At 54.2% G+C, this 27319-nt stretch overlaps 11 protein-coding genes across 11 annotated transcripts; 6 read left to right on the top strand and 5 right to left on the bottom strand.

Annotated features, from left to right (window-relative positions):
- Positions 1 to 528: 528 nt before the first annotated feature.
- B0T26DRAFT_743206 (uncharacterized protein) lies at positions 529 to 2373 on the bottom strand (the record flags this gene model as incomplete). The annotated part of the gene is made up of 3 exons (XM_060444223.1): positions 529 to 1202; positions 1255 to 1336; positions 1399 to 2373. The coding sequence occupies 3 exons, from the start codon at positions 2371 to 2373 to the stop codon at positions 529 to 531; spliced, it is 1731 nt and encodes a 576-aa protein (XP_060293206.1).
- Positions 2374 to 4504: 2131 nt separating this feature from the next.
- On the bottom strand, positions 4505 to 6884 carry B0T26DRAFT_428382 (HMGL-like-domain-containing protein). Its single transcript, XM_060434941.1, has 13 exons — positions 6519 to 6884; positions 6414 to 6465; positions 6323 to 6330; positions 6160 to 6260; positions 6091 to 6106; positions 5854 to 6036; positions 5663 to 5796; positions 5530 to 5557; positions 5425 to 5479; positions 5313 to 5365; positions 5149 to 5255; positions 4833 to 5095; positions 4505 to 4776 (listed from the first exon to the last, which is right to left on the bottom strand). The coding sequence occupies exons 1-13, from the start codon at positions 6712 to 6714 to the stop codon at positions 4605 to 4607; spliced, it is 1368 nt and encodes a 455-aa protein (XP_060293207.1). The 5' UTR covers positions 6715 to 6884; the 3' UTR covers positions 4505 to 4604.
- A 1173-nt stretch (positions 6885 to 8057) lies between these two features.
- Positions 8058 to 9188, top strand: B0T26DRAFT_755039 (NRDE protein-domain-containing protein; the record flags this gene model as incomplete). Its single annotated transcript, XM_060445899.1, has 1 exon — positions 8058 to 9188. The coding sequence occupies one exon, from the start codon at positions 8058 to 8060 to the stop codon at positions 9186 to 9188; it is 1131 nt and encodes a 376-aa protein (XP_060293208.1).
- A 1739-nt stretch (positions 9189 to 10927) lies between these two features.
- Positions 10928 to 13082, top strand: B0T26DRAFT_786791 (uncharacterized protein; the record flags this gene model as incomplete). The annotated part of the gene is made up of 1 exon (XM_060446785.1): positions 10928 to 13082. The coding sequence occupies one exon, from the start codon at positions 10928 to 10930 to the stop codon at positions 12992 to 12994; it is 2067 nt and encodes a 688-aa protein (XP_060293209.1). The 3' UTR covers positions 12995 to 13082.
- A 779-nt stretch (positions 13083 to 13861) lies between these two features.
- Positions 13862 to 16008, bottom strand: B0T26DRAFT_836009 (transcription factor TFIIH subunit p52/Tfb2). The gene is made up of 2 exons (XM_060447508.1): positions 15522 to 16008; positions 13862 to 15435 (listed from the first exon to the last, which is right to left on the bottom strand). Exons 1-2 carry the CDS (start codon positions 15646 to 15648, stop codon positions 14051 to 14053), a joined length of 1512 nt encoding a protein of 503 aa, XP_060293210.1. The 5' UTR covers positions 15649 to 16008; the 3' UTR covers positions 13862 to 14050.
- Positions 16009 to 17084: 1076 nt separating this feature from the next.
- B0T26DRAFT_755042 (putative GTPase Era) lies at positions 17085 to 17833 on the top strand (the record flags this gene model as incomplete). The annotated part of the gene is made up of 2 exons (XM_060445900.1): positions 17085 to 17277; positions 17358 to 17833. The coding sequence occupies 2 exons, from the start codon at positions 17085 to 17087 to the stop codon at positions 17831 to 17833; spliced, it is 669 nt and encodes a 222-aa protein (XP_060293211.1).
- A 757-nt stretch (positions 17834 to 18590) lies between these two features.
- Positions 18591 to 19596, top strand: B0T26DRAFT_428483 (uncharacterized protein). Its single transcript, XM_060434942.1, has 3 exons — positions 18591 to 18608; positions 18683 to 19028; positions 19100 to 19596. Exons 2-3 carry the CDS (start codon positions 18771 to 18773, stop codon positions 19331 to 19333), a joined length of 492 nt encoding a protein of 163 aa, XP_060293212.1. The 5' UTR covers positions 18591 to 18608; positions 18683 to 18770; the 3' UTR covers positions 19334 to 19596.
- A 16-nt stretch (positions 19597 to 19612) lies between these two features.
- Positions 19613 to 22704, bottom strand: B0T26DRAFT_874879 (uncharacterized protein; the record flags this gene model as incomplete). The annotated part of the gene is made up of 6 exons (XM_060448044.1): positions 19613 to 20374; positions 20430 to 20644; positions 21082 to 21292; positions 21439 to 22064; positions 22097 to 22295; positions 22504 to 22704. 6 exons carry the CDS (start codon positions 22702 to 22704, stop codon positions 19700 to 19702), a joined length of 2127 nt encoding a protein of 708 aa, XP_060293213.1. The 3' UTR covers positions 19613 to 19699.
- A 742-nt stretch (positions 22705 to 23446) lies between these two features.
- Positions 23447 to 24169, top strand: B0T26DRAFT_679263 (uncharacterized protein; the record flags this gene model as incomplete). The annotated part of the gene is made up of 4 exons (XM_060440330.1): positions 23447 to 23456; positions 23512 to 23679; positions 23907 to 23979; positions 24049 to 24169. The coding sequence occupies 4 exons, from the start codon at positions 23447 to 23449 to the stop codon at positions 24167 to 24169; spliced, it is 372 nt and encodes a 123-aa protein (XP_060293214.1).
- A 685-nt stretch (positions 24170 to 24854) lies between these two features.
- On the bottom strand, positions 24855 to 25373 carry B0T26DRAFT_428508 (uncharacterized protein). Its single transcript, XM_060434943.1, has one exon. It carries the CDS (start codon positions 25290 to 25292, stop codon positions 24957 to 24959), a length of 336 nt encoding a protein of 111 aa, XP_060293215.1. The 5' UTR covers positions 25293 to 25373; the 3' UTR covers positions 24855 to 24956.
- Positions 25374 to 25650: 277 nt separating this feature from the next.
- B0T26DRAFT_652078 (HotDog domain-containing protein) lies at positions 25651 to 26768 on the top strand (the record flags this gene model as incomplete). The annotated part of the gene is made up of 6 exons (XM_060438333.1): positions 25651 to 25689; positions 26137 to 26202; positions 26253 to 26376; positions 26426 to 26491; positions 26550 to 26628; positions 26693 to 26768. The coding sequence occupies 6 exons, from the start codon at positions 25651 to 25653 to the stop codon at positions 26766 to 26768; spliced, it is 450 nt and encodes a 149-aa protein (XP_060293216.1).
- Between the last annotated feature and the right edge of the window lie 551 nt (positions 26769 to 27319).

Raw genomic sequence — 27319 nt, forward strand, 5'->3', positions numbered from 1 at the left:
GCATACCTAATAATACGAAATGAACCATTTTGCTATGCGTTGTTTCTCCTGTTTATCGTGCAACGAAAAAAAAAAGATAAATAAGAATAAGTAGCAAGAACAACAACAAGAGAGGAATAATGATGAGAAAGAAATATCCATAAATTAATCGTCAGGAAATCCGCAAGCAGAAAAAAAGTCCAAATTCGATCTTCCCCAACAGCAATAGAGCTCAAGAAAGCCTCCAGTGCAATGGAATGTTTTATATCCAAAAATAAAATAAAAAGGTGGCAGCCATTTCCAATAATGCCACGAGGTGGAGGAAAAATAAAAGGGAAGAGAAAAGAAGAACACAGATTACCACACCAATAGTAATAGTCATGACGCTCAGGTCAGAGTAGCCAGCATGGCCTTCATCAGCTTGGGCGGGGGACCTGCAGGACGGAGCGAACAAAGGGCATGTTAGCCATCTCTTTCTCTTTGCCAACGTGTGGTCGTCCCAGTTTTTATTTCTCTAGAAATGCACCGCACCTCTCTCTCTCTCTTGGTTCACCGATATTTCGGTACACTAATAGCAAGCCTACCTCTCTTGTCCTTCTCGAGCCTGACGCCGCGGCTGGGCTCAGCGATGCGCTCAATCTCTTCCTCGTACAGCACCAGCTCGCCCGTCGAGAGGCGCTCGGCCCTGACAAAGTCGCGGCTGGAGTGCCTCTCGTGCCGGTCTCGCCGGGCCAGCTCCCGGTTGAGGTGGTTGATTTCGGAGCGGAGGCTCTCCGCGTCGGCCGAGCGGCGGCGGCGGCGGCCTTCGGCTAGGGCCAGGGGGCCGACCGGGATGGTGCTGGACACCTCGCGCGGCCGGGCATCGTAGATGATGGGTGTCTCGTACGTCGTGGTGGTGGTCGTGGTGTCGTAAGCGGTTGTGAAGGACCGGGCCGGCGACACCTCGCGGAGAACCGTCGTCTTGACCACTTCGACTGGGGACTCGGGCGGTGGGTTGGCAGCGATAATCAGGGGCCCGGAGTGTGAGTAGTGCGGAGTCGGTGCGAACGAGGGCGGCGGAGCTATCTGGACGTACTCTGCGCGGGGCACCTCGACGTATTCAGTCCGACGTTCTGGCACTTCGATGTACTCGGTCTGGCGCTCGGGAACTTTGATGTACTCGGTCCGCCTCTCCTCGATAATATCCCCAGGACTGGAACGGGAGACTTCGAGTTCGCGCTCACCTATTCGGGTTAGCACAGCATGGAGTGGAGTGGCAGCATGTCTGTGACCTACTCTTCTTGTAGTCGGCACTGAGCTTGAGCAAGTCGTCGATGTTCTGTTGGCCAAGGGCTTTCTGGACTATAATGACGTTTCCCTGACCAAGATTATTAGCATCCTGTGTCGCTGGCAAAAGAATTCGACAGGTTGAATGCTCACCTCTTCCAAATAGGGGTAGCCGAGGTCGATAAGGGCCCTCTTGGACACCAGGCGGGATGGAATACGGGTCTTGCCCTTCTTGGGATATTCACTCTTGGACGTAATGGTGGTTCCACCGCTCACGCTCGACGACCTACTTGAGCTTGTCGCACTCGATATGCTGCGCCCACGATGGTGGCTCGTGCCTCTCGAAGCCCCAGACTCTCGACTGTGGGTCCTCCGACGAGTGTGAATGACCTCTTTCTCGCGCACACGCTCAGGGCGGTACGCGTAAAAGTCTTCATCGCCGTGTCTTTTAGGATCCGAGATTTGGATCTCCTCAAACGAGTCACGCTCTGCGTAGACCCGGGGGGGAGGCAGGGCTCGAGAACGGGGCAGCGGGATTGGAACATAGGGCTCTGGCCGGTACTCTCTGTTCTCTCTCCTAGCCGGAGGCCCGTACTCCTCGCGCTCGTTGTAACCCCGCGGGTGCCGGTCAAAGGTGTCGAGACTCGACTGCCGTCTCACCAACCTAGTGGGCCGCCTTGGACCGGGTGATGGGCTGCGCACTCTCACCCTCTCCCTCTCCCTGTCGATAAAGACCCTCCGTTCGACTTCGCTTTCGGGCGGAGAAGGCCGTCTCCGAGGCGTGGGCGGCATTCTGGGCTCGTCATCGTATACTACTCGGCGCTCGCGCTCGCGGAACACGATATCGTCTTCGTCGCCGGGGCGGAACCGTCGCTCGGTTCGCTCGACGGAGCGTTCTCGGCGTTCGACCGACCTTTCGCGGGGCGGGGGGTAGGAGGGTGCGCGAGGCGGCGGGTTGGCGCCGCGCATGTAGACGCGGTCTTCCTCAGTCTCGACTCTCTCAACTCTGTCGAAGCGGCTGCCGCGATCCTGGTCGTAGTTGTTGAAGCGGCCGCGGTCCCAGCGCTCGGGACGATCGCCGCGATCGCCGCGGGCAGTCAGGTCGGGGACAGACGATCGGTAGGCCATTGCAACGGCAAAGACACCGCCTCAAGCTCGGGCTCAGGCTCAGACGTGTGCGGAGATTGCAAGACGCAAGAGAGGGCAATTGATCCAGCGCAGCAGATCAGAAAATAAGATATACGGCCCCAAGTTTGCTCGGTCGCTGGCTCTCGTCTGGTGGTCGTTCGGCCGGGTCGAAGGTTAAAACTGGGGGGGAGGGGCAGCGTTGCAAGGTTTTCGACCGTCTCGAAACCAAATGTTGGCCCGATGACGACAGTCGATGAGACAGAATAGCGGGGGGCGGGAGGGCACCAAGAGTCCAAGAGGGAGCTAAGTGGCCCGAGCGGGCTCTTCTGCTGCTGCAAAACTAGCTCGAGGCTCCACCCAGATGGTGCGGAGCGTTTCTGCCACGCCGCTTGAGTGCTTCTTTTGGGGTTCCTGCCCCTTCAAAGTACCGTGCTGTGAGTGGCTGCTGGCTGGAACTCTGTTTTTCGAGACTGAGGGCTCGAGGAACGAGGAACTTGAAACGGTAGCGGAATGCTTGTGAAGCAACGAAACTACCGCCTCGCCAAACTTCGGACGAGGCTCCACGTTTGGGAGTGTGCCTGACCATCACCAAATAGAACCGTAGGTAACCTGAATTTCCAAACGGACCCTTTGTACCACAGCCTTGCGTCCCGATTCAGCTACAGTGTCCGTGAGGAAGGAAGGTCCTTAGGCATTGCTCTCGGTTGGGTTCTCGACGGCAAGGTACGGCAGGCAGCGGAAGCAAGCGTCCCCCCTCAACAGACAGCCCTTTTAAATTGAGCAAAAAGGCCTGTTGAGAAAGCGTGGCCGAGCTGATTGGATGGAACGGCCTGCATCTCGATTTGTATTTTCCTCTCGTCCGGTTGCATTTACACAGCCTGCAAGCAGCTTGCCGGCTAGTGCATCACCTAGAGTCGAGACGAGACTCAGCCAGCCGCGACGCGTCCCTGTGCACTCTGTTAAGGTTCGTATTTACGGAGTACAGCACAGTGGCTCAAGGTCCAGGCCCAGGCCCAGGCTCAAGGCCCGGGCATCACGGCCCACCAATAACAAAGCGTCCCTAACGTTATGGGGCATTTTGGGGGTTGGTTGGCAGCAACGCGCTCCTTTTGGATACATGCACTGAACCATCAAGGCAATCCGCCGTGCTCGTGCCTTTCTAATTCCCGCCGGCGAGTAGCTGAAGGCCGTGGTCCTCCCTCTGCTGCGTTTGTGGAGGGTTTGGGCTCATATTCTGCTCGCCGGGCAGCAGCAAGAAGGGACCTTGAACGGCATGGGATCTCTAACCAACTCTAAAGTTTTTGGGCTGACTTCCAGTCGCCTTGTGTGACCCTTTGTAATGCCCATCATCAGAGCTGTTTCCCAGCATTCTATTCCTTCCCGGCCAATGCAACCCCTGCGCCGATCTTCCGCTGCCCAGCCCAAAAGTTGGGCATCCACAGAATTGCCCGTGATTTCTTTGACCGTTGCCAGAAACTGAAAGGTCCTGCACTGCACGATGCCCTAGGGGTCTTGCACATAAGAATTGCTTGGCAGCTTATCGCTTGGGTGTTGGATCCGTCTTCCATCCCCCCACTGAGCCCACTCAAAAGTCTTCATGCACGATGACGTCGTGCCGCGATGAGACTAAACATGTGCCGGCAAACCTGGAAAGTTCGAGTATGTTCGCAATGGTCTTCTCGCAACCGAGGAGGGCGGAATGCCAACTACCGTAACTTTTTGTGCTACATAGCAATATGCATCTTCAAAGGCGGTGAGGATGGTTGGGAAGAAGGCTTCAATGCACCGCAAAATAAGTGTCCGCCGCTGGCAAGCTGACTGCTGTGCAACTTACAATTGCCGGCTTGAGACAAGAAAGCCATCTCAACTCTAGGCTAAGGTTTAAGATGGCACAGAGTCGTTTTGACCCGTAGAGTAAACACCAGAAAAATTCTCCGGAACCGCGAGATCGTTCAAATGCCAAGCTCAAGTGTGAGATCCATAACCTGAAATTTTCTTTATCTGATTCAAATCCTTCAAAACACTGCACCATTTTTTGTGGTTCCAGAACCGGCCTATAATCGACCCAGCAACTCGACTGAGGGAGACCATTCACCCGAGAAATACGCCAAACTCGACCTACGTCCCCTTTTTTGTCCCGATAATATATTAACTCCGGTTGATGATATGGCCTGGTTAATAATGCGATCACGCCCGTAAACCAAGAAACCCTAAGAAAAGAAAAAATCCGATTACGCGCCGTTTGCGATTGTTACCGTCTCATCATTCGTTACCAGCACTGTCTCAGCCTTGCCATTGGTCGATGGCTGCTCATGAAGAGTCAGGTGGAAACTACGGATGATAGAGTCGGCGTCATCAATAGCAATGGGCCGCACGTCGGCCAGAGTCTTGATCTTGGCAGTTCTAACCATGTTCATTAGCCATGCTCGAGTTTTGCGGGAACAAGGGTCAAGACGTACACTTCCTTGACTTGGTCATCCGTCATGATCAGGCCGAGTTGTCCCACGCGGGTCTTGACAGCATTCCAGCCGGTCAAGCGCGAGGCGAAGTGGACGTAGCGTGTGAGGCCAAAGTCTGCGGGGTTGAGAATCTCGTATGTGCTAGGGTTGTTGAGAATCGCCTTGGCGTGAATACCAGCCTTGTGCGTGAAGGCACAGAAGCCCGTAATAGGGTTGTTGAATGGCGTGTTAACCTGAACAGCCTCGGCAACCATGTCCTCGATCTTAACAACCAATCAGCAACAAGTCACCCAAGTTCCACAGCCGTTTAACCTACCTCCTTGATCATGTGAAGCTTATATTTGCTCTTGACATAGTCAGGGCTTGTGACGACCATGCGGGCCATCAGACCGCCGAGAGGCGTAATGCCGTTACGCTCACCGACTGTATACCAGTAGTCAGTAACCATTAGATCCGAGGTAGAAGCTCCAAACAACTCACTTCCAAGCACGCTAGTATCGATATGTGTTGCACCAGCTTCCAGAGCGCAGTAGCTGCAGCAAAGTCAGCACATTTCCCAGTCAGCAGTAGGGAGGGCATTGATGAGCCATACGCGTTAGCGATACTGCAGCCGGTATCGTTGTGGAAGTGCGTTTCGATATCGCAAGCTGGTCATTATTAGCTATTGAAACTGTGCACACGACCTGAACAAACCTACAGACTACACCCCTAAGTGTCCGAACGAGCTATAGCAAAGTCAGTACTATGCGACTCGTTTGGGAATTGAGACCGAATTTGTGTGGCATCAATAGCTTTTGACAGGTATCCAAAGGGAAAGGCGGAGTACGTACGTCATAGACTTGGCGAGGGCTAGCGCAGCCAACGGTGTCGGCGATGCCAACGCGGTGAACGCCGACCTTGTCGACTGCCCGGTAGAGGGACAGGAGGTCGACGAGGTCTGATCGGAACGAATCCTCGCTTGAGACTGTGAAACGTCAGCAATTGGCCCCGATGATATGGCTGTGGATGTTCCTGAACTTACACCGAACCTCGAGCCCCTGGGACTTGACGTACTCGATCACTTCGATGGCCGTCTTCTCAATGTACGCCATGTCTTTGCCATGGCTGTGCTCGCGGAGAAAGCTCGATGTGCCGATAACAACGTCCAAGCCATCGACACCGGTCTCGACGGCCATTCTGGCATCACGCATATCACAGCGGACATCTTGGCGGGGGTCAGTCGTGGGTCAATCGCAGGTATGGAGTTCCGGTGACTCACGAGTCAGAATCTTGGCCTTGATTGAGTGTTAGCCCAAAATCCAAGAAGTTCGAGAGGAAAAAGTTGCACCTTGAGTCCAAGCTTGCAGATGGCCTCGCAGTCCTTGCGCGACTGCTCAGACGCGGCGGGCGAAGTCAATTCAATATAGTCCACTCCAAAAGCGTCAAGGGCTGGAAAGGGGGGTGCTGTCAGCGACCAGAACGGAATATCGGATGCAGGGCACTGCGCATACCCTTGGCACTAGTCGAAGCGAACGAAGCGTATTAGCAAGGTGCACTCGAATGCTTCGCGGGTTCCATTACACGGGAACTAGGGGCACCAACATCTTGATCTTGGTCTCGGTATCGAAGTAGGCATTTGCGAATTGTTCACCCTCTACCCAGAGAGTCAGCAACAGGCTCAAAGAAACATCGGAGCGGGAGACGAACCCCGAAGAGTCGACTCGATAATCTTGAAATTGGAAACATTTGACAGGAAGTCGCCCACGGGTTGGTAGGGGTTCGACCGGAAGTTGGCCTGGACGAGGGGTAAAGTCAGCATCGTCGGTTCACGGCGGGGACTGCGACACTGCAACAGGGTTGGAACAAACATTACTGTTGTTTGAGCCACCGTTCGAGACGCCATTGGCGCCGTTGGCGCCGTTGGTGCCGTTGCTTCCGTTATCTCCGCACATTTTGGTATGGTGTCGTCTCAATGGCAAGCTGGGTCGAGTTTGGGTGGTCGGGAGGAAGGGTCGAGATGCTGGGAAATTTTAGGAGCTGGAAGCAAGTATGGCTTCCCGATGTCGCTGAAATACTGTGACTTGTTTGCCCCCTCTGCCAATCAATGAGTCAATCAGAATTTTCGCCAGCCCAACACGACCCCGCAGTGGAGACAGAAAGGCACCAAAAGCCTTCTGACCGCCCTGGGTCACGGCGTTTGATTGGTTGGCCCCCCTGGAACGCACGTCACAGCCCTCCCCGAACATTTATCCGCCGCTTTTCACGATCAAAAGACGTCGACCCGAAGGGCGCTGCTCCAATATTAGATCAAGTGCGTTTCGTTTCTGCACGGTAGGCTAGATCTGGACGGCTCGGTACGATAGATATGCTATGCGGCATACAAAATTTCATCCCTTATTGCTCTCAGATGCCTTGGCATATAGCCTTTGCATTCTTTCTCGATCGCGTGCTCGACAATCTTTGACCCCGCGGTGTGTAAGCCGTCCCGGGAGGCCACTAGCAGGCATTCTTATCTTATCGGCCATACCCAGCAAGCATAAGGTTTTTTGCCATATGTGATCCTCCTATGATACCCAACCCAGAGGGACCTTCGCGGATAGAAAAGACCTGCTTGAGAGGAAGACGGTAGTTGGGAGTCAAACCTGCGACACTCTATTGTTGCTGGGATTAGGTGGTTTGTGGATTTTACGACCCCCCGCATCCGGCCGGCTGCGGATTGATGGAGGGTAGTGTGGGGAACATGTTCCAGTGCCAAGGCCTGGTCTGTGCCACTATCCACTCGAGTCCGGGGACAGCGAATTGGGAGACGACCCCCAAAACAAGGGAGTGGGCTGGAACCACTGATGTAACGCTGACAGGGCCCTGTAAATTCTGTATTGCACGTGGATCAACGGCGGATTGTCCCCCTTTAGACCGAGGCCCAGCAACGCCCAGACTCTAGCAACCACACCGCGCCAGTCCGATCAGTGGTCTGATTCTTCTTCCCTCTCTCCTGCCGGACAAAGTGGCGTGTAAACAGATCTCTGACCTCTGGGCCGACCATAAATACAGAACGATTGTATATATAACTGTCTAGGCTACAGATGACAATTGTGTTCGTTTGTTCAACCCAGGTTTCGAGTTTCACAGTGAAAGACAACGAGCCAAATCCGACGATCACGTCGCTCTGTACCGCTCACATATTTACCTTACCCCTATTTTCTCCATCTGTACCACCGTCGCACAAACACTCCTAGTTCTCCAGCCATGTGTATTGTCTTGTTGACTACGTCGCATCCCAAATATGCCCTCATCGTTCTCGACAACCGGGACGAGTTCATCCTAAGACCAACCAGCAGACCGCATTGGTGGACAGCCCAGATAGAGCCGAGCTCTGCCTCCGGGACTAATGGGTCCAGAGAAATTTCCAGTGTTGATGTCCTCTCAAGTCGAGATCTCCAGAGGGCGGAGCGCGGTACTTGGCTGGGCGTTACCAAGAATGGCAAATTCGCCGTGTTGACCAACTATCGCGAGACGGACACGCACGATACGATGCACCCTATTCATGGCAAGCGCAGCCGCGGCGGCATGGTTACGGCCTGGTTGGGAGCCGATCCAGCCGAGTCAAGCCACGATTTCGTCCGCAAGATGCTCGAGAGCGGCGACGTAAAAGGCGTCGGCGGATTCTCGCTCATCTGCGGCAAGCTACGCAAGGCCAACTTGGAGGGCGAAAAGGGGCTGGAACCCCTGGCTATTCTGTCCAACCGCTGTGACCACATCGATCACATTCCCTGGATCGGTGGGCAGCGCAACAGCGAGTATGGCCTCAGCAATGCCATATACCAGGACGAAAAGGTCGAGCAAGACCTGATATGGCCCAAGGTCCGCCGCGGCACCGAACTGCTCAGCCAAGTCATCGCCGACAAAGCTAGCGAGGGCAAGGAGGAGGACGAACTGGTTGAAGACTTGTTTAAGATTCTTGACGAGGACAGGTTCCCGCAAAACCACATCCTTGACCTAGAGGAAGGCATCCCGCTGCTGAAGCATTCGATATTTATCCCTGCGTTTGGCGGCCAGCAGCACCAAGATGAGATGGCCGCCGCAAGACAGCGTGGGATCATCGAACAGGCAGGTCACGGCTACGCTACAGAAACCCTGGCGAATGTGGCACGACCGGACGACCAGCAAAACGGCTTCCAGACGGGACTTTACGGCACGCAGCGGCAGACTGTCATCCTCGTAGACTGGGAAGGCAACGTGACGTACAGGGAGCGCGCCCTGTGGGATTCCAACGGCAACGAAATCCCCAGGGGTTCCGGCGACGCGACGTTCAGGTTTAAAATCGACGACTGGGATTCCGAGCTCAGCAACGACGCAGAACAAAGCGTCTCGTCCTGAGAAGCCAGGCGGTTGCCGCACTAGTCACCTTCCTATCTTATATGATTCCCGGTTCTCGACCTGGGACACAAAAAACAGGCCGGGTGCAGAGTTTCAGGGGAATCAGCATCAGCGTCAACATCAGCGTCAACATCAGCGCCCAAATTGTTTTCTGTTTTATTTGCTAGAGGGGCATTTTATTGACACGCCCAAGGATTATTATGGTTTCGTCTTGTTGGTGCATGTACAACTGAGGCCCGTTTGCCATGGATCGAGTTGGATACCAGGGCAACGGAAACGTTGGGCAGTACAGGGTAGTTTCGTTGAAACGGCTTCGTCCAATTTATGAGGCGACACGTACCTGTTGACCCCTCTCCTAAGCATTTCGTCCCAAGTCGCCGCACTAGGAGGATTTACCATTGCTTTATCTTGTCGCGGTGCTTGCGCGGGCAATAAACAAGAGCACTGTTAATTCTGGTCCAGAACAGCGTTCTTGTTCCTCGCTCCTCGCCCCTGGTGGGCGCGGCTGCCCTCTTAACCATGCCTTCCGTTTTTGCGCATCCAGGAAAGCCCACCTTCCTCACATTTCCTTTACCAACTTCTCCCCCACCACTCGGTCGGGCATTCCTTACACCATCATACCTTCCTCCAACTTGTCCGAGCTCGGGTCGATCTTGACCTTTCGCATATACATTGACCATCATTGCGACCTATCCCATTGTGGGATCGTGCTGTTTTCAACAACTTATATGATCAGGAAGGTACGTTGGCGACACCAGCGACTCACTGTCGTCGCCAGATCCCATCGAAATGTCCCAAATGAATGCATCCGATCTGCCACTCTACAATGAGCGATCGCAACCGCAGCCTTACCCGGCCGGCTTGCATGTGGTCGCCGTATAACACACACATCACCGCCCGCTTCCAAGCAAGCACCTCCGCGCGCAGCAGCTTTGCTAACTCGCCATGAATAGACTTAAGTTATCCAGTCTTGCGGGATCCGGTTCCTGCTTAGAGCTTAGGGAGTGGCAGTCTTACGACTAGTTACCACCTCTAGCGGCGCAAAGGTGGACGACCTTGGCCACCACCAATCCGCCATCGCATAGGCCTCTCGCGCCATAGCAACGGAGACCATCGCCCCCTTTTGCCAATAACATAGACTTGCCAGCAGCTCTGCTCAGGTTGCGACAGTCGACACAAACATTCATTTCGGAGATTCTCCTGGCTGCAAGTGGTGATATCACCACCGGCTTGACGACTCTACTTTGCCGCGCCATTTGTTTTGGAACACATCCTTTTGGTTTTCCTCAACATTATTTGGCTTTGTCACTCGCTTTGTCACTCCATCTCCCACCGCTTCGGAACTTCGAGCATCTCTGCATACAGTCCGTGCAACATCATAGCACATTACACGAGTCTCAGCCCTATATCCTTGGCATAGAATCGGGCCATCTACCATCTGTGGAGCAATTCTTTACTAGATATTACCTGTCTGTTGTCAAAACTGTCAACTACTTCCTCCAGCCATGGATAGGACCGTCCTACAAGTCTTCCCCAGACAGGGAGATAATATGGAAGAGGCCGGACAATCGTCTCGAGCCCGGCAAAACCGACAGGCCGCGAATCCAAGGCCGCGGATCAGCAACCCTTTTGGTCCACTTCTCATCAACGGACGGCAGGTCATGGTTGACCGGTCATCAGAACAACCCCTGCCCGCTGCTATAAGCAGCTTTCGCAACATTCAGCATCCCATTGCTGCCATGGCTCCCAACCGGACGACTGTGGAGAACAAGGCCCCCCAGATGGAATCGTCCGAGAACAAGCCAGTGTCTGGATGGCGCAAGATGCCCAAGTCAAAGACATTCGGTGTCTTTTCCAGCATCTCGCAGTCTCTCTCCCGCATTTCACTTGGGAGCCATGCTACAAACAGCAGTCTTGGCCGCAGTCGGAACGTCAGCGGCTCGTCGTCAGGCACTGCTGCCTCAAAAGTTTCGAGGGTCCCTGTTCCCTCATTCATGAGGAAGTCACCAGAGGTCGACCAGACTACGGCCGTACTAGATCCAGTTTCGACAACTACAACTATAAAGCCCTCGAAGCTGTCAGGACCTATATTTAAGAAGAATCCTAGCCATGGCAGCCTAGATGACGATAGAGCTGAATCAGGTTCTCGGCCGCAAACGTCGTCACCACAACCCGACCCCCGATATGTCACTAAGGCAATGCCGCCGCAATACTGGGCAGGCAGATATACAGGCCTGCGTGACAAATTCCAGAATGAGCTGCTAGAGAGTGATAATATGAAAATCATCATAGAAGCACATTCGGCGAGATCCTCAGCGAGGAAACATAACCTCCCAAACTCAGTTGAGCCCATCCCCTCAACCAACATGCTCATCAACCCATCAACTTCAGCGTATGCTCTCACCAGAATTATGCCGACAGCCCGTCCTGTAAATTACGAACCTGCCTACCAGTATCGGAAGGGCGCCGACAATAGTGCCACCCGTCCAATCCGTCGTATTCCCCAGTCGGCAACGAGCAGTGCTATCCTAGAGACACCTGCCAGCAAGTACATGAGCGACGTGAGAGCCCTTTCTCCACCATGTCGCCACGATCAGTTTGACCATAAGCCGCTGCCCAAAGAGCCGTCGTATGCGGAAGAGGCACTGTCTAAGCGAGAACTGCCATTACCGTCTTCTCCTTGGATTATGCTGGAGAGGTACGACCGATACAGCCTCGACTCCGAGAATAACCACAGCCCCGTTCACCATCCACTAAGAGGACGCGTCAGTGGCGACAGAGGCATTGATCAAGGCCGAACCGGGATGGTGCGTCAGGTCGCAGCGGCAGACGCTGCGCAGCTAATGGATGACGAGGCTCGCGATAGTCGCGTATTTGTGCAGTTGGGGTCATTCTGCCCCACGACCAAGGCTCGCGAATCGTTGCATGCGTGGCAGCAAGATTATGCCAGGCGAGTCAACAACGAGAAGCTTCTGCCACCCGGTGGCACTATGGTCGATGATGCGGCGGCTGGTAAAGCAGAGGTCAAGGCGGGCCTTGCTCAAGTTAGCCGTTTCTTCACTGTCAGCCGGAGAAGCTCGGGATCCGGAGTAGGAGCAACGGATATTGCACAGGTGACGAGTGATGCGTATCAGATGAACCCCGCCAAGCCAATGAAACGTGGTCCAGAGCACCAATACGTCAGTTTTGGAGCCGTTGTGGGAGGAGAGCCAGAGGTTACACAAGCGACCAGCGACATCTACCCGGCGGCCCACAACAACATCTTTGAGCGTGTCCGAGAGCGTGCTCAAGAGCGCTATCGGGCTAGCCATGGGGCCGTTGGGGGAGGAGAATCGGATATCACGGAAGCCGCGAAGAGTATCTACCCGGATATCTACGATAAGCGGCTCGATCGTGCTCGAGAGCGCCAACGCGCCAGCTTTGGAGCAGTTGAAGAAGGAGAATCGAAGGTTGCGCAGGCGAACAATATCCACCCGACTACCCACACCAGCATCTTTGAGCGTGCTCGAGAGCGCTATCGGGCTAGCTTCGGAGCCGGTGAGGGAGAGGAAGCCGGTGTCACCGAAGGCAAGAAGAATGTTTACCCGGAAATTTATAAGAAGCGGCTTGATCGTGCCCGAGAGCGCGAGCGTCAACGCGCCAGCCTGGCAAACACCAATGACGTCTCTGACCTTCGCTACGAGCCGAGGGAAAGTGGGATCCCCAAGATCGAGCGCCGAGTTATTAAGCGCGGAAACAACGATGTTGACAGCGCTGGAGCAACCAACAACCAGCGGGGCCGAAGCTTCCGGATAAGCATGAATTAGGTTCTTTGTGCCTTTCTTCCTTCTCCCATACGTCTTACTCGCCAGGCAGATTTTGAGGCATATTTCGGCGTCTAGAGTCTAGTAGCGTGTCTCTTTTATTTTTCTATTTTGTCTATGTTTTTCTTCTGCTCTGTCGACACAGGGGCTTTATAGCCGTTTGTACGATTAGGCCTGGATGCCAAAACATTTTCACTGCGCAAGTTGTATGGGGTACTATTCGGGGTTGGGGAGAGAGGCATTTTATGAGCTTGTCAATGGTGGCGTTTTACGGATTTCAGGATGGTGGGATCACTTGGGTTTGAAGACCGAGACTTGGAATTTCTGGCATAGCCTATACGCCAGATACTCGACGACTTATGATACTGGGTATATCTGGCTGTTGGTATTGTTGGGGAGATTTACTTGTCTGGTGGATTCCCAGTAGTCAGTATTAAATTCAGGAGGAGGAAGCTTGAGGGTTGTTGACTCATTTTCAGATTGGTAGTGAGGGATTTTGAAATATTTATATTTGCCATAACTGCCCTGTGTTAACAAGTGCGAGACTTTGAGGTCTATAGTCTAAAGTCATGATTCCATTTGTAATGATATTCTTCTCGTATAGCTGTACTTATATGGTTCCACTCAATCCTCACTTTGGTGAGTTGGGGGTCATGGCGATGATACCACCTGCATATAGAAGTTGATCAGTTAGGTTTGTTATCTTATTTCTTTCTTTCTTTCTTTCTGCTCGAAAGTATGTGTCAGACTTTCGTCATCACAGCCTTAAGGGGGTGATAAATAAATAGATTAGAAGAACCCTTAGCTAGTCCTTAGAGATAAAATTTAGAAGGGCTCCGAAAACAACCTTTGAAAGCAAGATGGAAATAATTGAGTAAGTGCCCGCTAGTGTATTTATGGGTTTATGATTTACTGCTACGACTGTAAACACTTACCTAGGAAGCTCCCGTAATTGATATAATACAAATGTGCCTCTATCTGGCCCCTTCTCGTCGTTTGCATCGTCAAAATCGTCGTATTCGTTTGCCGCACACCCTCGGCGAGTCTGTCTGTATCTATCTATTTCTTACGGCTCTTGAGCCAATCTCTGAGCGGTTCGTACTTGCTAACGAAGAACATCTGCTTCTTATTGCTCTTCCACACCAGCACGCCAATCTCCTCGGCGTAGACGCTCAGGGCAGCGTACTCATCGGGCGTGTCGAAGTCGCGGAACAAGAAGCCCGCGTTAGTGCGCATGCGCTCGCTCTCGAGCTGCCACAGGCGGATCTGGTCGACCACGGTGGGCGGCAGCACGGAGCGGCCTGTCGACGCGGCCACGCGCGTCATCTGCTCGTGCGCGTGGCTCGCCAGGTAGCTGATGATCTGGTCGGCCGTGATGCCGTACGTTATGGCGCGCCGGATCGAGTCGCGCGTCAGCCGGCCCGTAACCATGCCGGCAAAGCGCATGTTGAGCTGCGTGAAGAGCGCCAGCACCGCGATCTGCAGCGGCGACGACGTGTACGCGTAGATGCGGTAGTTGGTCTCGACGATGATGGTGCCCTTAGCCTCGGCCACCACCGACGCCGGCGCACCCAGGCTGGCCGCGTCGCCGCTGGCGTTGGCCGTCGCCGCCGCGAAGCCCTCGGACACGGACCGCAGCGGCGATGTCGAGCTCGTGAGCGTCGTCGCCAGCCGAGTCGGGAAGTACTGTCTCGTGTCGCGCGGGGTGTAGATGAGGCCGAAGTCGACCAGGTCCGGCAGCATGTTCTGCCGCGTCGCCGTCAGCGCCTGCGTATCGTAGGCGCGCCCCAGCTCGAGCGTTGCTAGCATGAAGAGGAACGACAGTTGATCGATGCTGTCCATGCGCGAGCCGCTCCGCTGCTCCGACGCCTCGAGCCAAAGCAGCAGCAGCGTCCACACCTGCGCGTTGGCCGACTCGAGCAGGAAGGTAAAGCCTGTCTTAGTGATAACAATGCCTGTTTTACTATCCGGCCGCCGGTCCACCAGGTGTCCGGCCAGCAGCAGGTCCTTGACGCTCGTCTTGGGGCTGCTGCCGCTCATGCTACCGCCGCCACCACCTCCGCCTCCGCCTCCCATGTCGCTGGATACCCCGACACTGTTAACGACATAGTGCAGGATATCCTCCCACTTCTTGCGCGAGTAGCGGTCGAGGAAGTCGATGTTGACGGTGGGGTCGATGGGCAAGGTGCTGGGCACGCCGAAGCTCTTATGATCGCCGCCGCCCTCGAGCGCGAGGCGCATGCTGTTTTTGAAGTTGGTCGTCAACTGGATCTCCTGTGGCTTGTCCTTGCCGGGCGGGGTAATCTGTGCAACGTGGAGGGATCGTAGCGCGGCGAGCGCGCGGTCGCGCTGCATGCGGCCTTCGGGCTTCACCCAGATGTCGTCGAGCTGCGAGAGCGGGAGCGGCCCGGGCATGTAGAGGAGGGCCTGGACAAAAACCTTTGCTATTCACATCGGAGGTTAGTCTGTGAGTGCAAGCTGAGGAAGAGTAGCGGGGAGCTGGATGGAGGGGCGGGGAGGGAGCTCTTACCAAGCATCGGCAGCATGCGACGGAAAATGGCGAAGGCTGTCGAAGGCTGTTGGTACAGCTTCCGAAACGAGGTAGCCGGCAGCTTCTCCAGGTAATCGGAGAGCTGGTAGGACTGCGTGCCCGACATGGTGAGCGGTATGTTCGGGGCGTACTTAGGGCTCGTCAAGGGTTGCCGCTCTGGTGCGTTTCGCTCGCGGCGATTGAGGTTTCTCGTTGTTCGTGGGATCCAGGCACGCACTGGGTTGTTCGGTCCTGGCGACGAGCAAAAGGAGTTGGCCGGTGGCCTGGCGGAAGCGCCCGTCTGGAAATTGATTATTGCGGCAGCCCGGGGACTTTCTTGTTGAACGGAGAAAGTTGAGAGTCGGAAGGCTCGTGAGCCAGAACGAGTCCAGCGTTCGAATGCTCAAAGAAAGGACCCATCTGCGGACCCCGGCCGTTGCCTGAGCCCTGAAGTCAGCCCGTTGTAGGAGCAAAAAAAACCGGTAGGTTTGGCAGCCTCGCCTGGGCAAACCCCACTGCAGTGGGGCACAGCTGAAGTGGGGCACCTCTGCAGCAAGGGAGCTGCCTCGGGTAATTTCCGGACCGGGCTTGCAGACTGCCCCAAAATAGCGTCTTCGTACCGAAATGCGGATACACAATACGAAGTTCCCAAGGTGAATTACTGTCACGGCGCGCAACGGCCGTAGCACACTATAACCCACTACAGGTTGCAAGTCGACGACTTGCAATTCTGGCATCCTTTTGGGGGTTCTAGCGCAGTGGTAGTGGGTGCTGTGAGCTGGCGCCGTCACAATTACACTACATGTGGGGGGTCTTGGAACTCCACCAGGTTGGCAACTCTGTGGTAGCTCCCAGTTTCTTTTGTCGGATTGATTGGCTGTACCTTCCCTATTACTAGACTGCCAATCTCAAATGCGAACTTTAACACAGCCCATTCCTCAAACTTCGCTTTATTCTCGATTTCGGGCGCTTCAACTCCCTCAGCTTCGTTTCGACTTCTTGTCAGCGATTCCGGTAGTGACATCTTCTCCGCGAAAGCTGTTGTCAACTCATCTTTGCCACTTGGATCTCGAAGTCATTGTCCTAGATGTACATGTATTGACTATTCTTCGGCCTCCACCTTGTCAATATTCAACACGAATATGGGTGCATTGCTCCGTAATATGCTTGGTGCTGTTCACATTATAAGCTCTGATCAACCTCAAAGAATAGAGCATTCATACCATCGTGCAAGGCGAGCATGTGCTCTCTTAACAGATGCGGGGTTAGATAGGCGTGGGTTGCGTCAGCCGTAAATATCCCAATACTCTAAATCAGTTTGGTCCATAGCTTGCAGCCTGCTTCGTTTTTATGCGCCCCAGGCGCACTCGCGATAGTCTAGAACGTGCAGGGCGTCCTTGACGGGTAAGCCAATGGGAAGGCTTAACCCCGAGGGGGCGGTGCAAGTCCCTTTTCTATAAAATTACCGCCTTTCCCCTAGACTCCGATACTGGCCCTAGAGCCCCGCCGACCTTCGTTGCTAGCGCCACTGAAATTCTTCTGTTTAGAGCTAAATATCGCAAAATGACCATGCACGAGCTATCTGCTCCGGCTGCCCACAAAACGGCCAGGCAAGAGCTGGGCGGTGGTGGCATGTTCTGCCCTAGACCGAACGATGTCATTATAGCTCTTATGGGTGTGACTAGCGTAGGCAAGAGCACCTTCATTTCACATTGCACAAACAAGACCATCGCAATCAATAGCGGCCTCCAGTCTTGTGAGTCAGCGTCAATATTACTAGTGTTGTTGAACATGGCCACGACAATTGTTGAAAATGGGTTGCTCACCAAGGTGCAGGTACCAAAGTTGTTTCGGTGTATCAGTGCGAGCTGAGCGGGCTGCAAAATATCTACCTAGTTGACACCCCGGGCTTTGATGACACTAACCGAACCGACATTGAGGTGTTGACTGAGATTGCCGACTGGCTCACCGAGACGTACAAGCACAATGTGAAGTTGAATGGCATCATCTACCTTCACCGAATTACCGACCTTCGCATGACGGGGTCAGCGAGAGAGAATGTGCTGCGATTCCAGAGGCTCTGTGGCTCTGGCGCGCTGAAGAAGGTGGTTCTTGCCACCACCATGTGGGAAGTTGTGGATCCCAGCATTGGCGAGAAGAGGGAAGACGAGCTGAAGACAACCGAAGACTTCTGGGGTTACATGATCCGGCACAAATCTCAGATCCACCGCCACTACAACAATGTTGAGTCGGTCCGGCGGCTCATAGGCCTCTTCGCTAACGGTGGCGCTCCGGTCACGCTGAGACTCTAAGAGGAAATGGTTGACCAGGGCAGAAGCTTGATTGACACTTCTGTGGGCCATGGCTGGGAAGAAGCACTCAGCAAAGAGCGAGAGAAATACCGCAAGGAGCTAGAAGAAGTGCGCGCGGCCATAGACCAAGCCCTCCGAGAGAAGGAGGACAAAATAGCCAGCGAACTGAAAGAGCTCGAAAAGCACCTCAAGGACAAACTGGGGAAGAAGGAGCAGGAAACACAGGCACTTGCACGCGGCCTTGAGAAGCTCAAGTACAAATATTCGGAACAAATGGAGACAATAACGAAGAAGGAGCAAGAAACACGAGCACTTGCACGGGGCCTCGAGAAACTCAAACCTGATTACTCGGAGCAAAGGGAGACAATTTCAAAACTCAAGTCGAAGGAAAAAACGAAGGAATCCACCCTGCACAGGCTGACCAGATCATTGGCTGAAACTGCCGAGGCTTGAATTTACGGGTCAGATCTCTGCCTGGCACGAACTCCGTCAACACGGACAAGATTTGTGTCACGGTTTACGGCGAGTACTTTGCATTTGCCGGACCATGTTATTCGGCCATGTAGGTTCAGTTGATCTCCGTTGATGAGAAGTGGCCGCTGACGAGACCAATACCAGACATGTTCATGCTCTGCTAAAGAGACGAGTGCTCAAACCAGGATATTGCAAGGGACATTAGACGAAAGATTAATACACTTTCACCTCGTGATTGGCTGCGGCGGTGAATTTTTGGTAAACGTAGACGATGGGGGGACGGGGCAGGAGTCGAGACCTGGTAGGCGAGCAACTCAAATCGAACTTCCTTCACAACGGGTGCATCTCTCTTCACTAATGCTTGAAGTATATCAGATCCAAACATCGACTGCATCTTCCCAAAACCAAGTATGGATTATATGCAGTTACAGAAACTCTAGAGGAAGAGGACTTTCGGTGCATCATGCACGCCTCACTCGGCCCATCCGAAACTTATTTCGTTCAAGGCATGACGGGAACAGACCAGATGCTATCGATATGGCTCGAATTTTCGGGTTTCCCCGAAGAGGACCCAGACATGATATCCCGCATCTGGTGGGGCCATTCAAACACGTACGTGGTCGAGCGCAGGGATGGGAGCAGAACTTGGTCTCTCGGCACCAACTATGCAGGATTAAGCGACTATATCCGCTGGGGCGTCAATGGGTGCAGTGAAATCAAGGTGAGCTGCGGCCTCGTGATATCTCGCAGGACTAAACAGGGAAAGACTGTCTAAGCTAACAGACAGCGAAGGCACTGGCACTCGATCAGAAGAATGGCCAGTCATGGATCATTATTTTCACAAACGGCGAAGTGGCATATAGCCGCCGGGCCAACAAGTCGGACGACAAGTTCGACCACTTCGGGTTTGAGGAGTTTGCGGCCCGGAACTTTGGATGCGACTTTGGATTCATGGAAGAGACAAAGAAGGAAGCCACCCCGAGATCCAGTGGTCCAATGTCCAAGCCAAAGGAGGCCACGCTGTAATGTAATTACGGCCGTCGAATTCCAGTCATCGCGAAAACGAGGCGGGAATTTCTGGCTCCCTTATTTCGACTTGAGAAATATCGGCCGGATATTGCTAGGGAGTATGGTCGAGGAGTTCCAGGTTGAAACTAACACGACGCCATATCGCTGAGTTATAATTACGACTTCTACAAGTCAGACTTGTCAAAGTGAAAGGGCCTATCCTAGTCACCACATACACACTAAATCGAACACAATTAAGCATTTGCCCCGGCACCGCAAAAACAATTGAACGGCACTGCCGACAGCTCATCTCTGAGTTATATTACCCCAATTTACGTTAAAGGTTCCCTAACTACCTTAGCCCAAAGTCACTGGCGCGCCTCTTTACCGTGACAAAGGCTCGGTAATGTATAATTTGTCCCCCGACTTTCCGTGTTCGTGAGCTACCTTCGTACATATTGGTGTCACCTGCGCGAGGTTCACCGCCAGCTTGCCCGTGTCGCTGACGGATGCCAGTTCGAGTGTCGTCGTCCAGCTGAGCGCGATCGCGTCGTTGTACGTCCCGGCCGGCTCTGTCGCCCACCCCGTGTACGGGCCCCAGTACCGCACCGAGCTGACAATCTTGTACGTGATGCTGGCGACCGTGCTGAGCACGATGGTGCTGCTGCCCGGCGTCCAGACCACGTCTGTCTCAAGCGTCGAGCTCGTCGAGATGGCCAGCGTCGTGTTGCCCGGCCCCCGCAGCACCTCGAGGTACGACTCGATGAGCGAGCCGAGCATGCCCTTGACGCCGGCGTCCTGCCCCAGCGTCGTGTCGATCCCGGGCAGCGTGCTCTCGTCCCAGGCCGCCGGCGCCAGGCCCGCCGTGGTGAATTCGATGATCAGTTGCGTGATCGAGTACTGGCCGGGGCCGTCGACGGCTTTCTGCACGTCTGCTGGCACGCTGGCCAGCTGCTGCGAGCCGAAGCCGACCTGGATCGGGATGGCCCAGCCGTTGGCTGGCAGCTGCACTAGGGTGGGCGTCCCGCTCGAGAAGTCGTAGTAGTTGAAAGAGCCGCTCTGGAAATTGAGAAACAGAGTCGATCCGTAGTATTAGTCCTGCCAGCGATGCTACGAGCTGCATGGCCTGGGGGTTCATGACTCCCGTGAGCGAAATCCCGGCCGTTGCGTTCTTGATATTGAGATTCTTCACATTGGCGTTCTCGGGCTGGACGAACTGGTAGGCCAGGCACATGTCAACAGCCCCCTGCGAGATGGCGATGACCTGGTTGAGCCCCTGAGGGCTCAGTGCGAGGGCATCCCGGGCTTCAAGCTGAACGGACTTTTGGTCTATATGCGGCGCTAGGCCCAGTGCCACTGTGGTCTAGGCTGTTCTTCGCCTCCAGTATCCACGCTACCGAAAAGCGCACAATAGCTTCATCCTAAAGCAGGTAGTTCCTTGCCTTAGCGGAGAGCTGAACAGACATCAACCTCTACCGCTGGCAACTCGCCTGAGCCTAGACCGCATGAGGTGGTCTATTGAGTGACCTGTTCAAGCCAACCAGTAAAAACCCGCAGGAATTGGCGAGACATGCCGCATTTCTGCAAGGACAGGAAAGACTGGAGAGTTGAATCACAACAAGAAAGTTGTGTTGGCTGCCCTGAGAATACGGGGCAACAAAGTCAGCAGCTCGGTCACAGCACAGGCTGGCATAACCACTGCCATTATCTCCCACGCCATTATCACCACGGCTTTTGCCGAGAAATACAGCCCCAGCTTGATTGACCAGCGCCCACGGACACCGTTGTGGCGCACACGGAGCTGATGCACAACGCCCTGCCGGCGCGGTGCATCCAGCCCGGGACGGCCTTCTCGGCGGTGCAAGCCAGCGACGGCAGCCCCGTCATCTTCTCAACCGGCTCCGACCAGGGCCTGTGCGTCACCAACCAGGACCCCGCCAGCCTCGAGAACGCCGAGCTGGACCTGTCGAGCGCGTTCTAGCTGCCCAAAGGCCACGTGATCCACGCGCTGGCCGTCACGCAGAACCCGGCGCAGACCCTCCACCTCGTCTTCGCCCCAGGGCCGCCCGTCTTGGTAGGCGAGGGCCCTCGGGCCGGAAAGGTGCGTTTTCCTTGGTCCTTACGGCCGAAGCGGGCCTCTCGGCCGTTGACGTTCGGTCGGTCCAGTACTGCCGGGCTTCCTCAGAGCCTGAGGTATTGAACAGTTGGCTCTGGGCTCTGGCTGCAATTCTGACTGCCGACCGGAGCTGGGTTCGAACGCCTTCGTAGGTTGGAGCCGGGTTGTATAGGCAGAGGGTGCACTCAGGGACGTCCCGGCAGGCGTTAACGACCTGCATACGGAGCTGTTCCTCTGATTGGTAGGTGGTCGGTAAGGCGCGTTGGATCTTGGCGAGTCGTGTGAATAAGAGCTCAAGGCATTCGGTCTTTGCCTTTCCTGGGCTCTCGTCGATGATCTGACGTAGCGTTGTATTACTCCACTCCAAAAGCCGTAGCTGGTCGTTATGCTGGCTTTCGAACTGGGCCTTGATCCGGGCGATCATCGTAGTGAAGTCGTAGTCTTGCCCGCAGAGTTGCTCGTAGTAGTAGGTCAGGGCGCGGCTCTTGAGCATGGTCGGGAAGGTCGTGGCGTACTGGCTCTGAGGAATACTGAGGCGTCGGCAGCAGCCCTGGAAGATCACAAGCTTAGAGGCGAGCATATCGTAGGTATCGCCGCCGTACTTCATCTCATCGTTGTAGATCTTAGCGAGGTCTGTGATCTGCTTCGTGCTTAGAAGCTCTTACGGTACGAGTGGGTAGTCGAGCTGGGCCTTAGGCCGAGGGTACTGAAGGCCTTGGTGAGGGCCGTCTGCAGGACTGCGTTGGTGGGGGTATCAAGCCCCTGGATGTCCTGGAGGAAGTCGGGGTCAAGGCAGTTGGCCTTGAAGGCCTTGGTTTGTCCTTTTTCGTACTTGAAGTCCGCGTCGGACCAAATATGGAAGTCCTTGGCCGTAGCGGTTCAGTGTGGGTTGCTGTAAATCCTGTCGCCGTCCATAGCCACGAAGACTCCGTTGCTCCGGAGCCGGTTACGTAGGGACGTCTGCGTACGGCCCGGGACCTTCGCCCAAGTGGCCGAATTCCTCGCTGAATTGCACCCATACATGTCTTCCTGTCAGGGCTTTGTCCTGCCAGTTACGTAGAATGAAGTGTACGTGGCTGTTGATCTGTCTGGCTGTTGGCTCCGGAAGGTCATCGAATGCGAATAGATCGCCCCAGGTCGTGGGATCCACGGTCCCTCGAAGTTCGGGAGGTACCGAGGGTCCGGGGGCGGTACTGTGGGGTTCTGAGGGGGCCAGTTGGCTGGGCGTGGAGACCAGGGACGTGATGACGTCGTTCTCAGTGCTCGTGGCCATCTTAGGCGTGTACGAATGGGTCGTTGGCTGGCCTGGAAGGTCAGAATGGGCCGTTGACTGGCCCGGAAAGAATGGAATGGGCCGTTGATTGGCCTGGAAGGTTGGAAGTCGGAGGAATAATGAAAAAGAGGCGGGAAAAATGAAGGAATATTGAAAATGGCCGAAGAAATAAGGAGGCGGGAAAAATGAAGGAATATTAAAAAGGGCCGAAGAAATGAAGCTGGATGAATTAAGGTAGAATGGCCGAAGAAATAAGGAGGCGGGAAAAATGAAGGAATATTAAAAAGGGCCGAAGAAATGAAGCTGGATGAATTAAGGTAGAATGGGATAGCTAAAGGGAGGGGGGGGGGTTTGGTGTTGTATTCTTCTGTCTACCAAAAGGATCACGAACTACGGGGACACGAAGGCGCTCAGTCAGGGTGCCCCGGGTCACGTGCTGCACCACGTGTTTGGGCGGGTGTGGCCCGTATGCTGAACCTGATTGATCGGTAATTCCTACAGCTTGTTATAAGACTAAGAGTCGCGGCGGGAATGAATTTCTTGCGGGCATTGAGAGATACCTTAGACATCCCAAGTTTGGGTGGGGTATGGACGTTAATACTTTATTAGTACGCACAAAAGCGCATTATACACCACGACCAGCTGGCCTCGTCACCTTTCTCCGACGGCAACTTTTTTAAAGATTGACGGCGCTAGCAAAATACGAGTTCTCCCATCATTAATCAACATAATCTTCTTCACCATGGCCATAGGTATGACGACCTTATTAATTCACCTTCCACGCTAATAGCTATCTCAAGATTGCAGAGGGAGCCGCCAAGCCAGCTAGCGACGACTCGTCGGCAACGGGCAGCTCCGACAGTCACAGCACACGTAAGCCCTACGTCAATCTCGGCGATACCTTCCACAAGTCATCTATATGGTCGAACGATCCCAACGACATGCAGCTAGAGCTATACTTCAGCAGCAAGCCGAGTAGGTCTATTTTCTCGTCTTTCCGCAAGCAAAAGAAATAGAACTACTTCTAACGACTAGGGCCGGAATAATAGACGCGCTGATATTGGGCGCCTTATTCCACATGACCCTCCGCCCTATTATTATCCTGCCGGAACTCAGTGCCGGTGATACGTTCCTCCTCACAGACGATAATGGTGGCTTTTTTCTCTAGAACGAGCTTGATACCGATATAAATCGTTTCAAAGACAAGAATCTCACCATGGACGAGGTGGTCGAAAAGGTCAGCACTGGTCGCTATGACTATACGGAACTAGAATAGTATGTCACGAATCCCTGTGGATTCCCTGTGGTTATGCACAAAGGTGGGGCATGCACTTTTGGCGCAAGCCAATCAGGAGCGTTCCAGGATTCCGAGCTCTGGAGCTCGGGGGCGCGGGACAGGTCCGGCCGGGCGGTGACCCGGACGCGGGACCACGGGACAACGGAACCACTGTTATTGGTTACGTAGATAGATATATACGACGATCGTGTCCACGGTCTTAGATAGCTCTTGCTTGGTTCTTCAAGCAAGCAATACACATTCACTGCACTCATACACTTTGAGTGGCATTCCGATTTGACTGTATTACCCGTGCGATAGGAGCTTGCCCTTTGTTCTATCTTCATAATTACCAACCCCAGCATTCTGTGGAGCCCGTGCTCCCTTACAGACAGACGACCCTAACAGTCGAGTGGTTTGTAATAATTAGGCCTAGAACGCGGACTATTCTAGGTATAGTAAGCGACCTAATTACGGTACCAAGATAAAGATAGCTCGGAAGAGAAGAAGGGATAGGGTGCGAGAGGCTATAATAAGAGGAGGGAGCGAGCAAGAGACGTACTAGCGGTTGCTATCTATGCTTCCTTGATTGTCGTTGTGTATAGAAGCACGGCTATAATTCAAGGAGCTACGTCGTAGATAATTAACGTGAATTACCGCATCCAACCTACAAATTCTATAATACGTCGTGCTAGATAGCTACTACTCTAAGAGTGATGTTTTTCAAAGTTAAGAAGATTGGGTATAATTCTATCGTTGACTTTACCTAATTCTCTTCTAGTAATAAAGCTATTATAGCCCCGATGCGACTAAAAATCTTATTATGAATATTTAGTTTGATCGAAGTTATAGCTTACCAAAATTCATTCTTGAATACTGTTGGAATCACCAGGTACCGGTACTGGAAGCAACAGGGCGTAACTGCACGCCGAAAACTGGTGGTTCAAGTGATGGATTGTTGTCTGTCTGTATGTATCTAGAAGACAGAGGGTGGAAATGGCCTACGGCCACTTATATAGAATCTGTGGCCCTGCACCACCACAGCCACCTTCGTGGATGACCCTCCGTGGCTGACTAGCGCGCCATTCCAACAGTTTGGCAGCAGTGGTGAGCCGGCGACGGCGGCCAACGTCGCCACCATGGTCGAGGACTTTGTCGTGGCCATCGGCGACCTGCTGGCGGCCATCGCCTCGGGCACCAACGCGGCCGTCCCGTACATGACGGTGCCGGCCATCATTTTCGAGAATACCGGCTTCGTGTTGAGGGCTGCCAAGACGGCCGTTGGTGATGTGCAACAGTATACTTTGGGCATCGACGTCAAGTTTTGATTTAGTTGGTGTGGTTCTGATTGGCTACGTTTCGCAGATACGGGTCCAAAGTAGAAACAGATAGATTATGAAAATGATGAGTATTGAAAATTGAAAGGCCTGTTCAAAGTTCAAGCGCGCGACTCAAAGAGAACGCGAAACTGCCCTGGTTCGCTGAGGATACGAGCTAGCGGAGCCCTGTGTTCCTATTGGCCCAGCGCTTGCCGAGCACAACCGGGATCTGGCCCACCCAGGCAGGCACGAGACTGCCGTCTCCAATCTCACCCGTCGACCTCAATCCAGCAGTTGAAGAAACCCGCTCGAATTACGCCCACGACAGTTGTGCACAGCAGAGACAGAAAGATGGGGCCCAGACTACCGCCAGCAAGATTTGTCAGATCGGTAATTAATCAATTCGGTTGCGCCTATTCCAATTCCCCGCCCCAACAGAACTCGACCAGACCAGGCAATTGAATTTCGGAGAAGCAGGCCCACGAGTGCTGACGTCTTCACGCTTCACACAGGTCCTGAAATCTTTCATGGCAGAGTCAGGCCTGGAGCCAAGGTCAGTTGCATTTCCTGTTCTAATCTCGCCGCGTCGCCCATCTCGCAACGCCGGCGGCAGTTCCAACTTGGGGCTTTTCAATGCCGTCTGGAACACACTTGGCTGACACGGGTTCGTCTGGAACACACTTGGCTGACACGGGCTCGTCTGGAACACCACTTGGCTGACACGGGCGCGTCTGGAACACACTTGGCTGACACGGGCTCGTCTCAGACTGTTCGGACCTCATGTGAGCCACGACCGCAACGGCACATAACCTAGCAATCACCGCTCACCACTTCAAGCTGCGCGTCACCGATGCCAGCGAGGGCAAGGTTGAATTCGAGCTCGAAATCACCAAAGACCACACGGTACCTGTCCCCCCGTCTGACCCGGAGAGCCAAAGTCTAACAAGGGGCAGAACAGGCTCAAGATCCTCCACGGCGGCACGATTGCCAGCATGGTCGACCTCGGCGGCTCGCTCGCCGTCGCCTCCATGGGGCTCCACGCCACCGGCGTGTCCACCGACATGAATAGCAAGTCCCGTCCTATGCACGCCTGACCCGGACGTGCTGACATTGCCCGTGTTGCCAGTCACGTATCTCAGCAGCGGCGGCAAGATCGGGGAGAAGATACAGGGCACTGCCACGTGTGAGAAGAGTAGGGAAGCCTCGGTCCCTCTGTCCCCGCCACTTCTGCTCACCCTTTCAATGAATAGTTGGCAAGACCTTGGCCTTTACGACAGTCACTTTCCGCAACCAAAGAGGCGAACTCGCCGCGAGGGGCAGCCACACAAAGTACGCACCCAATAACACCAGCTCTGCGTCCTAGATCGCCGCTAATCTTGCGCCCTTCGGCCAGATATGTCACGCAAGCCTGGAAGGCCCACCCGGCCTATACTCCGCCCGAGGGCTCAGAGATAGACGAGCTGGATTGATTGCTTATTGTTGCAAGCGTTTGTCGAAATAAAGCCTGCTCGAATACACTTTGGGGCCTATGCCGTCTTCACTGCCCAGCTCGAGGAAGCCTGGCAGCATATAGACCGGGAGGGGTCCACGTCGTCTCCCTCACCCGGCTTGACAACATCCTGCTTGCTCGGGGATGATGATTAATGAAGAGAACCATTTGCCCCCCTTTACCGCAGCCTCGCAAATCGTGACAATACAGGAAGGCATGCGAGCACAGAGCAAATCGTGCGTTCGGTCAGCCAGAGTTTCAGTCCAAGTGGAGAGCATTCGATGAGGATCGAGAAGCATTGATGCAAAAGGACGATGCAGGGCACATAACATAACGCACGGTATTCCTACCCAGCATTTGCAATAGTCATGGGACGTTGGTTTTGCTCGCGATAGGTATATTAACGCCCGACTCGGATCGATGTTCTCGAGTAGAAGGGGTTTATTCAACATGGCACGCCCGATCTCTCATCCGCCAACGCTCCAAACTCAACTTTGAACTTCTCCAACTCGTCTCGTCGTGACAACCACA

This window comes from Lasiosphaeria miniovina (genome assembly GCF_030549165.1).
Source record: "Lasiosphaeria miniovina strain SMH2392-1A chromosome Unknown B0T26scaffold_6, whole genome shotgun sequence".
NCBI lineage: Eukaryota > Fungi > Ascomycota > Sordariomycetes > Sordariales > Lasiosphaeriaceae > Lasiosphaeria > Lasiosphaeria miniovina.